The sequence below is a fragment of the Molossus molossus genome, unplaced genomic scaffold (assembly GCF_014108415.1).
Source record: "Molossus molossus isolate mMolMol1 unplaced genomic scaffold, mMolMol1.p scaffold_m16_p_6, whole genome shotgun sequence".
Classification (NCBI taxonomy): domain Eukaryota; kingdom Metazoa; phylum Chordata; class Mammalia; order Chiroptera; family Molossidae; genus Molossus; species Molossus molossus.
In genome coordinates, this window is record NW_023425399.1 from 44,869,959 (window position 1) to 44,885,569 (window position 15,611).

General features: G+C 37.0%; 1 protein-coding gene across 26 annotated transcripts in view; it reads right to left on the reverse strand.

Moving 5' to 3' along the window:
• Nucleotides 1-15,611, reverse strand: part of RALGAPA2 (Ral GTPase activating protein catalytic subunit alpha 2) — a 412,816-nt gene that overhangs the window by 163,405 nt on the left and 233,800 nt on the right. For all 26 annotated transcript variants that reach the window (XR_004957055.1, XM_036244703.1, XM_036244712.1 and 23 more), the window contains 3 exons: nucleotides 6,690-6,818; nucleotides 5,802-5,860; nucleotides 1,016-1,124 (listed from right to left, as the gene is read on the reverse strand). Coding sequence is in view for 25 of the 26 variants with exons in the window: in XM_036244703.1 (XP_036100596.1) it covers nucleotides 1,016-1,124; nucleotides 5,802-5,860; nucleotides 6,690-6,818 (297 nt within the window). In the remaining variant the exon portion in view is untranslated. The remainder of the gene's footprint in view (nucleotides 1-1,015; nucleotides 1,125-5,801; nucleotides 5,861-6,689; nucleotides 6,819-15,611) is intronic.

Below are 15,611 nucleotides of genomic sequence, written 5' to 3' on the forward strand. Positions count from 1 at the left end.
TGTCTCTGGGTCTATTTTGTTCATCAGCTTGTTTAGTTCATTATATTGCACAAATAAGTGAGGTCATGTGATATTTGTCTTTCTCTGATTGGCTTGTTTTGCTGGACACTTGGGCTGTTTCCAGATCATAGCAATTGTAAATAGTGCTGCTATGAACATAGGGGTACATATATTCTTTCTGACTCGTGTTTCAGGCTTCTTAGGGTATATTCCTAGAAGTGGGATCACTGGATCAAATGCAGTTCAATTTTTAATTTTTTGAGGTAACACCATATTGTTTTCCATAATGGCTGCACCAGACTGCATTCCTACCAGCACGAGCCAGGAAAGGACCCAGCAGGATTTGAGCTCTGGTTTAAAATGTGGCCTAATAGTACATATCAAAGTTGGTTTTGTCTTTAATGTCACACAGATCAGCTCTCAGTGCTGGTTCCATCACTTATGCCTGCATGGACATGGGCTTGCAACCTGATTTCTCTGGGCCTTGCTTTCCTCTGGGGTGACACAGGGATTGTAACATCTACCTCACAGAGGTGTCATGAAGGTTAACAAAAGTATTCAGAGACTTTACCATGAATTGAGCCCAGCATGAGTGCCCAGTAAATGGCAGGTCTTCTTTATATTATCAAAGCAAAGGAAAAAAGATGTCCTAAGAGTGTCCAAAGCAAAGCTGGACTGTGAGCACTCAAGGTCTCTAATCAGGGCTGTCAGGTTTCTCCTAGTCCTAAGAGGCCAGAGCACAAATCCCACTTTCTTGTCACTCCCACCAGCAGGTGACAGGTGTCTTGCTTGCCATAGGAGCCGCCCAATAACCAGAGGAAGCCAATTTGCCATGGAACTTGGTCTAGGAACGCTCAGGCTATAAATGACCGAGTTGCAGATGTCAGTGGGGAAGCAGTCACTGGTGGCCTCTCCTGAGAACCTCACAGAACATTCATCATGGCTCTCAAAAAAGGAATTAGAAAAAAATAAAAACAAAACAAAAACAAACTTCTTCATCCTGAGTTGGTAATACCTTCAAAGTGACACCAATCACATTGATGGCCTCTTTCAGGCGAGGATGTCTTGTACACTGTGCAAGTTCTTCACATATCCAGACCCCAAGGGAGCAAATGGCAATGCATCTTTTGAAAAAGAAAAAGGAGGAAGATTTTCATGGTATTTTTTTAACTTAATTAAAAAAATAACTTAATTTTAACTTAATTTCTGGACCAAATTTTCTTGGTATTTTCAAATGATAAAATATTTTTTTAAAGTAGCAAAATATACAGATATATTAACAGAATATCTTCTTGAGGAAAAAAGCTAAGGTATCTTTAACAGATCAGTTTTCAGGACAAATAAAAATATTGATAATGGTTATAAGTGGTATATTTTCTATTAATGTCACAATCTATTTTTTTTTCTGAAACCAATTTTATTTCTAATTACATTTTATTGCTTCAAGATATTTTTAGGAAGAATAAAAAATGTGTACCTTAGAAAACTACTAAAAATTGAGTAATTTTTTTCCTTAAAATAAAATACACAACAATGACCACAAATAAAAGACAAATCCTGTATTTTACTGTAAAAAATATTTGAATAGGCCCTGGCCAGTTTGGCTCAGCAGTTAGAGCGTCGACCTGTGGTCCAGAGAGACCTGGGTTCGGTTCCCGCTAAGGGCATGTACCTAGGTTGCAGTTTGTCACCGGCCCTGGTTGGGTCGTGTGGGTAGCAGCCACTTGGTGTGTTCCTTTCACGTGGATGTTTCTCTCTCTTTCTCTTTCTCTCTTTCCCTCCCACTCTATCTGAACAACAACAACAAAAATGTCTTCAGGTGAGGATAAAAAAAAAAAAAGAATATTTAAATACAATTTTCAAAATAAGCTTCACTGTTATTTTTTTAAACAATGTGTTAAGACAAAATAGTTTTTTTTAGTTTCACAGTCCTCTATACATTACCTTTCTCAATTACATATCAATTTTAAATGGTAATTCTCTTTGCAACTGATATATTCCACTATTCTTTTGCAATAATAAAAAAGTCATACTCCTGTTCATTTTTTTTTTTCTGAATGCCTACATATATAATTAAAATATCTGCTGCCAAAATTGCTCACTTTCAGAACATAAAAGGGATTCAAACCACTACTCAGAAATAGACTTTGGCTATAATATGTACCAACTGTTCTTTGTAACAAGTCACATCTAGTGCCAAACTGGACATACTGCTCAGCTCTTCATACTGAACATTAATTTGCATTAAATATCATTCCACAATTAAAATCAATATTATTTGAGATTTTAAAACCACCATGTTTCACTGGATTCTTATATCTTTAAATTAGAATAGGTTAAGTGCATCAATACAAATATATTAAAAATCCTTTAAAAACTGTGTCCCCTCCTATCAAAATTAACTCAGTAAAACTGTGCATCTCAGTTTACAAGGTGTGCCAGGCCTTTATTGTTTCTCCAACATCAGCATTATTCAGGAGTTCCACACAAGTCTAATCCCTGATATTCTTACTGTATAGAATTGCCTAAATCTGTCTCTTCTCTTGCCTAATTCTTATGCTTATTCTCATCCAGAAACCGTACTTTGCATTCTTAGTTTGCACATACCCTATATTCCCACATATTCTACTTCTATTTCCCCCCAGCTTACCCACTAAAACCTATACAATTTGGAATTATATAAAAAATTCCAGTTTTACTTTATTTTTTTTTAATCCTCACCCAAGGATATTTTCCATTGATTTTCAGATAGAGTGGGGGGGGGGGGGGGAGAGGAGGAGAGAGAGAAAAAGAGAAACACTGATGTGAGAGAGAAACACCAATTGTTTTCCTCCTGCACAACTCCTACCAGGGCTGGGGATTGAACCACAAATGAGGCATGTGTCCTTGACCAGAATTGAACCTGCAACTCTTTGGTCCCAGGGTCTGTGCTCTAACTGCTGAGCCAAAACAGCCAGGACTCCATTTTTACCATTTTAGAAGCCTCTCTTTTTTTGTATGCATGTGTGTGTATGTATATAAGTGTGTATATATGAAAACACATTACTTTTTTTTATAACCCATTAACCTATTTGTTAAATGTAATTTGTTAAGGGCAAAGATCTCTCATTTCTAGGACCTGCATTACTCTGTAACTATTAGCTTTGTCCTATGGAGAACATTTGTGACCCATAAAATGGTTTTATAATCTAAACTACTCTCACTTGTTTTGATTTTTAAGGTACACTAGCTTATAAGAGCTCTTCCATGGTATTTTCTCACTTTGAAATTTATCATTTGACATTTCCATTTATCATCACCCAATTCTAATACTCTCAATTATTCCTCATGCCTAGGCATTCCTGCCAATTAAGATTCTCTGCATCCCAAGTATGTCCTTTGTGATCTCAAATGAGTTTTATCTATCAGTTCTCTCTTTTTTTTTTAAGCTAGTGGCAATACTACCTCCACTCATGATGTATTCCAACACACTCACTTGTTGGCTACTATGCCATCTCATACCACTCCAATTTATACAACAAAACTTTGTATTTTTCTGAATCATCACTCACAATTATACCATATTCTCTCTTAATTCTCTTCCATTTATTTGAAATCTCAGTCATATTTCAGTCTGCTTGTTTAACTACACTTACATGTCCTTAATTTCATTGTTTGATTTCTTTTATACACAAGTAAGCAAGACTGACCTTTTCATATACATTTTTTTTTTAATCGTCACCCAAGGACATTTTTCCATTTTTTGTTCAGATAGAGTGGGAGGGAGAAAGAGGAAGAGAGAGAGGGAGAGAAACATGGACATGAAAGGGACACATCGAGTGGCTGCCACCCGCACGACCAACCACGGCCAGTGACAAACTGCAACCAAGATACACGACCTTAGCGGGAACCAAATCCGGGTCTCTTCGGACTGCAGGCCAACGCTCTAACCGCTGAGCCAAACCGGCCAGGGCTTCATACACATTTCTATTCCATTTTTAACTCAACAGAAATTTTACATTCTACACTAAAGAAAAGGGGTTTGAAAGAATGGTACTCCTAACACTTGTTGAAGGGTTGAATGTGGTAGCTACGCAAAAAAAAAGTCAAGCACTTTCCCCAAACTTCTGGATTAAACATCTAGTTAGATGATGGTGCTGTTTACTAAGATGCAATCTGAGAGCCAATCAGCAGATTCAAAGATTCATTACAGTTGTGTTAAGTTTGAATATGTTAAGATATCCAAGTTGAGATATTAAGTAAGCAGTTTAATATATAAGTCTGAATATATAAAGAGTACACAGCAGGGTCCAGGTAAATATATTCAATATCATCAGCAGGTCGGCGATATTTAATGTCTGGTTAGAATGAATAAGGGGACCTAGAAAGTCCTGGAGAGAGAAGAAGGCCAGTTCTAAGCCTTAAGTCCCTCTAACATTCAGAGGTTAGGTAGAGGAGAAAGACAGCAAAAGAACAGGTATAGTGATACAGAAGCAAAATCAGAAGATTATGTTTTAAGGAACTGGCAATGTTGAGGGTAAAAATAGACTAATTTCAGAATTAGTAAGATAAGTATGTATATTGAAATTTCTAAGGTAACCAAAAGACCTGAAAGAGCATCTATGACTTTAAAAAAAAATAGAGGTAACAGAATGTGGAAAAAATAATATGAAAGAAGAAAAAAGAAAGAGCGAAAAGAGGAAAAAAAAGTAAGGAAGAATGAATAGAAGGAACGGAAGAAGAAATAAAGAAAAGGAGAGGGGAAAAAATGAAGGCAGGAGAAGGGAGAAAGTGAAATATTGAGAAGGGCCAACAACAAAGTATAAAAAAATGATGAAGGATCTAAGTGGTCTATAAGATAAAAAAATTACCCTTAGAGTTAAAGAGGGTCACTACATAAATATAAAATATTTAATTCATTATAGATCTAATTCTAAACTTCTTTGCAGATAGTAACATAACTTCAAAATAAACAAAGCAATAATGAACAGATATAAAGGGAGAAATAAATACCACTGGGAAATTTTAACATATTTTTCTCAGTAAATGATCAAGTGATTTAAAAAGTTAAAAAGAATATAGAATATTTATAGGACATGATTTAAAAAATTAATAAACCAGACACATCTAGATACACCCAAATAATTGAAGAATGGTGCATATATATTTTTCAAACGTGTATGAGACATTTGTAAAAGCTGACTACATATAGGGTTATAAAGCAAATCTCAACAATTTCTAAGAACAGATAGCATTTCTGACTCATGATGCAATTAACTACATCAGTAGCAAAAAAATGAACAAAAAGCCCTGGCCAGTTTGGCTCAGTAGTTAGAGCTTTGGCCTGCAGACCAGAGAGTCCCGGGTTTGGTTCCCACTAAGGGCACGTACCTCGGTTGCAGTTTGTCCCAGACCTCAGTTGAAGTCTTGTGGGTGGCAACCACTTAATGTGTCTCTCTCACATTGATGTTTCTCTCTCTCTTCCTCCCTCTATCCCTCCCACTCTATACAAAGATAAATGCAAAAATGGCTTCGGGTGAGGATAAAAAAAAAGTAATAATAAAAAAAAAGAACAAAAATAACCATATTAAGAAATATGTTTCTAAATAAATCATAACTCAATGAAGGAATCATAGTGGAAACTAGAAAGAACTATTGAAGAAAAAAATTAAGTAAAATATTTTCCTGATATAATACTTGTTATACTTTTTAATGTGTGTAACAGTAATGTGAAAGAATAAGTATTTATTATTAACATTGTGTTTACACACAAATGTGTATCATAAAATTGTAAAATAGTTTACATTTTATTCAACACTTACCTTGCACATTCACTTGGTTCCTCTGTGGCATTCTTCAGTAAAATATTTATGAGGTAATGCTAAAGAAACACAATTAAGTAAAATAAAAACTTTGTTTAGTAGTTGGTTTCCCACATGTTCTGACTGTATTCCAGGCAGTCAGCAGCTACTAAAGAACCTGTGAGTTCTGGAGAGGCTCCCATTAGGGAGAACCTGTGGGAAGGAAACATGGGGCTTGGGGGTAGTCCCCTGGGCAATTAAGCTAGTACAGAATAGAATTTCTGGGTATACAGCAAAAACCTAGCAAAGCAAATGAGACTTCCAGAGAGGAAAGCCTTGGTTTCCTTTTATTTTAACTGGATTACATAATGTGCACTGAATTACTGACTGTAATTATATACTACAGGTGTATAGATAGATTGATCGATTCTGAGATTTGAAAAGCACTTTTGTTTGCCCCAAAATCAGCAGAAGAGAGAACAAATGCTTACTTTTATTTTCCAAGGAATAATTTGAAATTATTAGTAGTATTTAATCAGGTCAACAATGAAATTCAATATTTAGCTTATTTCAATTGTTTCTAATAAATTCATCTGATGCACTAATGCAGCATAATTAAACTAATAAAATTATTATAAAGGATAATCATTACATACTTATAACCCATAGGCATGATAAACAGATCTAATAAAAACACCCGAGGAACCTATCAGTTTTAACTATAGTATGCTCTGAATCTCATACATTTAATCTCCCTAATACAGCCATCTAAAAAAACCAACTTTAAAACATTGAAATAATACAGCAAAACTTTCAGAGATAATTAGGTCACTGTAATAATGGAACAGATAACCATAGAGCTAGAATTATAAAGTGCTAAACTTGAGATTCAGTCAATGCATTATATACCTTGACATCTTCTGTTCCTGTAATAACTTCAGTAACTTCAGGCACTGACTGTAGCAAAGGAATCTCTTGATAGATATTTGGAAAGCAGACAAGAGAACCGAGAATTGTGAGAGCTTCTGAACGAGGTGCCTGCATACAAAAAAGTGAAACATATTTTTATTCTTGTAAGTTAGAAACTTTAAATAAGAGATATTTTACTTTTATGATCTTGAAAGGGAATCTTTATATTTTATCTTAGATAAAAAATATCAAACTATGCCTGATTATTTTCCCCCCAGGTAAATACATACTTAAGCAGGAGAGGTTTGCATAAATGAAACAGCTAATTTCCAAGGAATGGAAAATATCACTAACTATACTTGGATATAAACAAGCATTGTGAAAACTGGTCTGCTAATGGACTCTGTCATGGTTGTTTTACCTTTTTTCAGTCTAATGGTGTTGAAAAAACAAGTAAATGATATCAACTTAATATTAGTTTTGCTGTAAAGACAGTTAATAAATATTCATAAAGAATAGGGGTCAGGCTATCAGAAGGTAGAAAGAGTGAGGACATCATCTACCTAATTCCGTTTCACCAAAAACTGTTTTGCCAAATATAGTGTCAGTCATTCACCACGGTACAAAATCACCTGCCATTATTATTATTATTATTATTTTGCATTTAACTTGTTTTTTATTGTTGAAAATATTACAGATATCCCCCTTCTGTCCCCCTTGATCCCCTTCTTTCCACTCCCACCACCGCTCCTGCCTTTCCCAGCCTAATGTCTGTGTCCTTTGGTTGTGCATATATGCATACAAGTTCTTTGGTTGATCTCTTCCCACCCCTCCCATCCCCCACTCCTCTGAGGTTTGTCAGTCTGTTCCCTACTTCTATGACTCTGGATCTCTTTTGGTCGACAACTTATTTTGTTCATTATGTTCCATAAATAAGTGAGATCATATGGTACTTGTCTTTCTCTGACTGGCTTATTTTACTTAGCATAATACTCTCCAGGTCCCTCCATGTCATCTCAATTTGTAAGAGAATCCTCTTTCTTACAGCTGCATAGTATTCCATTGTGTAAATGTACCACAGCTTTTTTATCCACTCATGTAGTGATAGGCACTTGGGCTGTTTCCAGATCTTGGCTATTATAAATAGCCCTGCTATGGAAATAAGGGTGCATATATTCTTCCTGATTGGTGTTTCAGGCTTCTTAGGATACATTCCTAGAAGTGGGATCACTGGGTCAAATGGTAGTTCCATTTTCAATTTTTTGAGTAAACATCATATTGTTTTCCATAGCGGCTGCACCAGTCTGCATTCTCATACTTGTCATTATTGGAATTAGGTATACAGGGGAACCTCAGTCCTCGAACTTAACTTGTTCCAAAAGGCTGTTAGAGAAGCTATTTGTTGGAAAACCAAATCATTTTCCCCCATTAGAAATAATATAAATTGAATTAATTTGTTCCAGACCCCCAAACGATTCCATTTTAACCTTTCTTATATACAGTACTTATCTAATGTATTGTTTAATCATTAAACAAAAACTCTTTTTCTTAAATTTATCGAACCACTCCCTACTGGCCTTAACCAAATCACTTTCAGCACTCATTCCAGGGGTGTCTTTTAGCTCTTTTACATATTACTGTCTTGTCATTGGGCTGTTTTTTGTTTATCCAAATCAACAATAGTGCTCTTGACAGCCTCTTTAAGTTTTAAAATCGTGCTGTCCATCTGCCAGCAACAAAAGCAAGAAAAACAAAACAAAACCACAAATATATTCACAGCACAATTTCCTGAGATGGTAATAAGGCAAGGTTTAGCTGTAAACTGACTCATTCTCTCCTTTGTTTGTGGCCTGAGAGACTCTGGGTTGTTGGAGGTTGAGAACCAAAGTTAATGAAGACATTTTTTCAGTGGAAATATGTGGTCAAGAACGAAACTGTTCGAGCTGGGAGACGTTCACATTAAAGGAGGCATTTCACTAGATTTCAATTCAGCCAACACTTACCAGCAGCTATGCTTAGCCAAGAATCAGGCCAGGCACCAGGATTACAAAGGAATGCCATACATCTACCCACCCATTTGTCCATCCATCTCCCTGCCTATCTTCTATTATCTAATTATTATAACAATGGCAGCTAACACTTAAGGAGAGCTCTCCCTGTGCTAGGCACTGTTCTAACTGCTGTTACAAGCATTTCCTCATAGAATGCCCTCAACAACCCAATGAAGGAGATACTATTATTTCCATTTTACAGGTGAGAAAATGGAGGCTTAGAGAAATTAAATAGTTTTTCAAGTGATAGACCCTGATTTGAACTGAAGCCTTCTAACTCCAGTGTCTACACTGGCCCTGTATTGTTAAGCACTTGATTATGAAATGAAAGAAAGGTTCTCTCTCTCAGACAGCTGTCAATGTGGTGTGTGGGATGGGGGAGAACAGGCAAATAATACTTATCTACAATTAAATGAAGCAGGTGTTATGAGAGCTACACACTGGGGATATCATGGGAGCTTAGTACATTAATTTTTTACCTAGCTTGGTTTTGATCAGCACACAGGTAAATAAAAGACAATATAAAACACACAGAGAGATAATCTATGGGAACCGAGATGAGGTGATGATTTGTTCTGCTCAGGATGGTTCAGAAACACTAAAACAGACTGCTGCTAAGAGTCACATAATGGAGTAGGAGACAGCCCAGCAGGTGGAGAGCAAGGGAGTGAGGTGAAGAGGCAAGGGGCATGTTGCAGGCAGTGGGAACAGGAAGGCAAAGGCACTCAGGTTGCCCATGGAACCGTAAAAGGTCCCATGAGCCCAGAGCCCAGAGATCATGCAAGTGTGTATGAAGGATTGGGGGGTGCTATAGAAGGAGGAGTGCATGGAAGGTACCAGGGATGTCTGGAAAGAGACCCACAAGACATATGGCACAGTTCTCTTCTCGTTCCATCTGAGGAGTGATGCCATCAGATTCCTAACCCCATCAGGAGTGTGATGTGAATGGATGCTATCAGGGAGAGAAGAGTAGCATGCAATCACTGAAATACAGTGTAGGCAAGAATAATGATAGCTACGAAGAGGGCAATGGCATCAGGGATGAAGACACTATATCGTTAATGTTTTATTTCATTTAGAATACAAAGATTTGAAGCTACTATAGCAAAATGTTAAGATTTTCTAAAGTTGGTCAGTGAGTTCACAGCTTCTTGTTGCATGACCTCCACAATGCAAAACTCAATGGTCACCATCCCAGACTTACCTCACCTTACTCCTCAGTGGCACTGAATGCAAGCTGACAGCTCCCTTATACTTGGGAACACTTTGATCATTTGGCCTCTGGGACATCTTTTTTTGGTTCCCAAGGAGATCTGACAGTCTCCATGCTGGAACTTCTTATTTCCTCAAGATCTAAACTCTGGGATTCTGAGCACAGTTCTTTCCCCTCTTGTCTCTTAATTTTATACTCACTCCCAAGGATTATCCAAATCCATGGATTTAAATGCCTCCAACATGTTCCTTACTCCTCAACATTATCTCTCGTTTGCAATCTCCATTTGGGGCTCAAGAAGGCAGCTCACGCTGACAAGCTCTACCTTACCACACAGTTCTGTAATTCTGTGTAACAGTATCCTGTCTCCACTGAGCTGTGCCTTTACTTTTATTTTTAGCTGAAGAATTGTTAAAAACATACAAGAGAATATTCTATCCATATACTCAACACCTGGATTCAAGATTTTATCACTCTCAGCTCTCCTTTTCGGTTTTCATTTCAAGATTTAAAATTCCCTTAAAAGTTTCTACTTTCAGTATTTTAAAGCAAATCCAAGCCCTAGCTGGTGTAGTTCAGTGGTTAGAGTGTTGGCCTGCACATCAAAGGGTTGTAGGTTTGATTCCTAGTCAAGGGCAGGGTTGCAGGTTCGATCCCTGGTCCTGGTTGGGGCATGTGCAGGAGGCAACCAATGTGTCTCTCACATTGATGTTTCTCTCTTTCTCACTCTCTTTGTCCCCTTCCTTACCTCCCTTCCACTCCCCCTAACAAAAAAAAAAGGGGGGGGGGATGTCCTTGAGTGAGGATTAACAAAAAAATTTAAAACTTAAGCAAATTCAAGAGGTTGTATCCTTTCCACCTATGTGTTCTACAGCATCCCTGCTTTGTTTTTTTGTTTGTCTGTTTGTTTTTTTGTAATCATCACTTCCTGCTGCTTTATATATTCATTTAATGTATCCTCCACAAAGACAGGGGTTTGATGGTCTTTATCATGTCTCTATCACAATAGGTGCTCAAAAATATTGCTTTGAGATAAGGGGTGGCTGTTCACCTTCCAAGCCTTTGCTTCAGCATCACTTCTTGCATGTAGACTTTTCTAAATGCAAGCCTTCCCCTCAACTTTCACTAAACAGAATAAACTATTCCTATATTGGTGCTCCTCTACTGGATGTGATTCTACTGTGGCTACTAAGAAACTTATGTGTAAATATTAATACGTGGTTTACTTATCTGATTCCAAGAGTAGAGAGCCTGTTAAACTCATCCAGAACAGGTGCTGGCACATGTAGGTCCATGCTAAATATTTCTCACAAAGACTTGCTTTGTCATCCCTCACTAACTGCTGCTCTTTCCACCAGAAAGTCTTGATTTAGATTTCATCAAGTTGATTCCTTTCCCTATAAAACCTTAACTACTGAGTAGTATGTGAGTCTAGCTTGCAAAGTGGACTTTTAGATACAATACTAAACTATATAACAATTGAATACAAAACATTCAATATTAAAATAAAAAGTTGTTACACAGTTTTATTCAAAGAATATAGTAAAATTAGATAGCATTCTTTTAATGAATAGTTAATTGATTTTTTAGAGAGAGGATGAGAGGAGAGAGAAAAAGAAACATTAATGTGAGAGCTTAACACCAATCGGCTGTCCCCCTGCACATCTCCAACTGGGGATCAAGCGTGCAACCCGGGCATGTGCCCTGACTGGGAATCAACCCAGCAACCCTTTAGTGCACGGGACAATGCCCAACTGAATGAGCCATATCAGTCAGGGATAGATGATTCTTTTACCTAAGCACTGGGCCTATGATGAGCCCCAATGAACAAACAGTGTAACAAAGCCTGTGCACTTAAGTATACTGCCCAAGGACAAATAACTAGTACAAGGCAATGATGGGATTGAACCCAGTTCTGTTATATGGAGCTCCGTGGTCAAGAATGGGAAGAGAATTAGATGTAATAGTTGATGCTTTGTGCACAGCACAATTTATTGTTTCTGTTGTTAATGAAGATTTTGATTGGTTCTTGGTTTTGGATATTACAAATAATGTTTGCTGAGAACAAGCTTCTACCTACCTACTATACTGGTGACCTGTATATGCACTTCTCTTTCCCTCATTGCCTCTTTAGAGCAGGGGTAATTAGAACTTGTAATTAACTGTGTTAACTGAAAATTTTGACTGGGCAGGTGTGCCCCACTTAAACACCTCTCACCAGTGCCCTACAATTATAAATCTCACGTTTATATTAAGAGAGTAATACAAAGAGTTATTTTCCTTGAGATAACTTTTACATTCCCATATTCATATTCTCTCTCTCTCTCTCTCTCTCTCAAACTGTTTTGGAAGGCTACTATAATAGTTAAAGTAGCCAAAAAGTACGTTTTCACAAAGAATGACCACCATGGAGAGCCTTGAGTCACTATGGCCTCTGGCAAGGCAGTCAGCCTAGTCCCAGCATGCCAAGTTAATGGAAAAGCCTAGATCCGTTTCAGTGTAATTCCTGGTATCATGGAATTTAATGTTAAGTGGAATAGGCAGACATAAAAAACTCATTCTACAAAGTGGCATAATAGAAGCTGAATGAAGAATTTTTTCAGGGAGACAGATGCTGCTCAAGAATCAACACCTGTACAACAGCTTGCACAATGTGGTCGGGATCGAATGTCAGAGTCAGCCAGCCTTAAGAAAGATCCCACCCATGAATGGGACAACAACAATCAAGACCCAATTACAACAGGAGAGTCCAAATAACCCACACAAGGAACATTCCTAGAGTATCCAGCTCAGGAGATCAAAGACAGTGCATCACTGGGTCCCAGAGGACACTAACTATATAAGGCCACCTGTGAACACTGGGAGGCACAGCAATTCTATCTAATATATACAAACAAATACAAAGGGACAGAAAAAATTGGGGGACAAAGAAACGACCACAAAAATAAAAGAAAAGGAGCTAAATAAAATAAAGACAAGCAATTTACCAGCTATAGAGTACAAAGTAATAGTTAAAGGATTCTCAAGGAACTTAGTGAGAATTACAAGGAACATAGTGGGAAATACAATGGTATAAAAAAAGTAAGTAGAAATCATGAACAAGAACCAGTCAAAAATAAAGAATACCTTATCTGACATCAAGAATACACAAGAAAGAATTAAAAGTACACTGAATGAGCCCTGGCCGGTTTGGCTCAGTGGTTAGAGTGTCGGCCTGCGGTCCAGAGAGACCCGGGTTCGGTTCCCGCTAAGGGCACGTACTTCAGTTGCAGTTTGTCCCGGCCCTGGTTGGTCGTGTGGGTGGCAGCCACTCGATATGTCCCTTCACGTCGATGTTTCTCTCTCTCTCTCCCTTCCTCTCTCTCCCTCCCACTCTATCTGTACAAAACATGGAAAAATATCCTCGGGTGAGGAAAAAAAAAAAAAAAAAAGTACACTGAATGAAATAGAAATCAAATCAGTGATTTGAAAGACAAGGTAGAAAAAAAGCACTGTACTAGAGCAGTAAAAGAAAAAAGAATTGAAAAGCAGGAAGAAAGTTTAAGAGAACTTTAGGACAACATTAAACATAATAACATCCCCATAATAGGGGTACCAGAAAGAGATGAAAGTGAGCAAGGAATAGAAAACTTGTTTAAAGAAACAATGACAGAAAATTTCCCTAACCTGGCAAAGGAAAAAGTCACACATCTTCAGGAAGCACAGAGTCCCAATCAAGATGAACCAAGAGAGATCCACTCCAAGACACATCATAATTAAAAATGACAAGCATTAAAGACAAAAAAAGAATCTTAAAGGTAGCAAAAGGGACACAAAAAGTCACCTAGATGGGCGTTCCCATTACACTGTCAGCTGATCTCTCAACAAAAACACTTCAGGCCAGAGGGCTGGGCATTAAGTGTTGAAAGTAATGAAAAGAAAGGACCTGAATCCAAGAGTATTCTATCCAGCAAGGCTATCATTTAAAATTGAAGGCTAAATAAAGACTCAAAAATGATAAAATGAGCACATTACCACCATACCAGCATTGCAAGAAATGTTAAAGGGACTGCTTTAAGAAGAAAAAACTGAGAGCAAGAGAAGAATACAGGCATAAAGACAAAAGAAATGGCAATAAATAAGTACCTATCAAAATAACTTTAAATGTGAATGGATTAAATGCTCCAATCAAACGACATAGGGTAGCTGATTAGATAAGAAAACATTACTCATATATATGCTATCTATAATAGACTCATCTGAGAGCAAAAGATTCACAGACTGAAAGTAAAGAGATAGAAAAAAAAATATTCCATGCAAATGAAAATGAAATATAAGCTGGGATAGCAATACTTACATCTGACAAAATAGACTTCCAAGCAAAGGCCATACCAAGAGACAAAGAAGGTCACTACATAATACTAAAAGAATCAATCCAACAAGAAAATAGAACCTTTGTAAACATATAGGCACCCAACATAGGAGCACCTAGATTATTTTTAAAATGAGTGAAAGACTTTAAGGAAGAGATCAACAGCAATACAGTCAAAGTAGGAGACTTTAGCACTCCACTGACATCACTGGATAGGTCTTCCAGACAAAAAATCAACAAGGAAACAGCAAACTAAACAACACAATAGATCACATGGATTTAATTGATATTTAGATAACGTTTCATCCAAAAGTGGCAGAGTATACATTCTTCTCGAGCCCATGTGAAACATTCTCAAACATAGACCACATATTAAAACAAAAAATAAGTCTTAACAAATTCAAGAAAATGTATCAAGCAATTTCTTGGATCACAATGGCATTAAACTAGAAATCAACTATAATAAAAATACTCAAAAGCATTAAAACACATGGTGGCTAAATAGCATGCTACTAAACAATTAATGGACTATCAATAATATCAAGGAAGAAACCAAAGCCTTCCTAAAACAAATGAAAATGAACACACAACAACACAAAATCTAAAAGACACAGCAAAAGCAGTCCTGGGAGGGAAGTTCATAGCATTATAGGCCTACCTCAACAAATAAGGAAAAGCTCAAGTAAACAATCTATCTATACAACTAAAATGACTAGAAACAGAACAATAAGAACAGACCAGAGTACACAGAAAGAAGAAAAGAATAAAGATCAGAGTAGAAATAAATGACGTAGAAACTAAAAGAAACCCAAAAGATCAATAAAATCAAGAGCTGGTTTTTATAAATGATAAACAAAATTGATGAACATTTAGCCAGACTCATCAAGAAACAATGATACTAGAAAGCCAAGGAGACATATCAACTCTACCTAATACATAGAAACAAACATAGGGAGGCAGCCAAAATGAGGAGACAAAGAAACATGTCCCAAATGAAAAAACAGAATAAAATTCCAGGAAAAGAACTAAACAAAATGGAGATAAGTAATCTAACAGAAGTAGAATTCAAAACACTGCTTATCAGGGCACTCAATGAACTTAGTGAGAATTTTAAGGAACTTTGTGAGGACCTCAAGAGCATAATAAAGGACCAGTCAGAAATTAAGGATGCACTAACTGAAATAAAGAATAATTTACAGTCGGGCCAATATGGCTCAGTGGTTGAACATCAACCTATGCAACAAGAGGTTGCCAGTTCAATTCTCGACCAGGACACATGCCCAGGTTGTGGGCCTGATCCCCAGTGG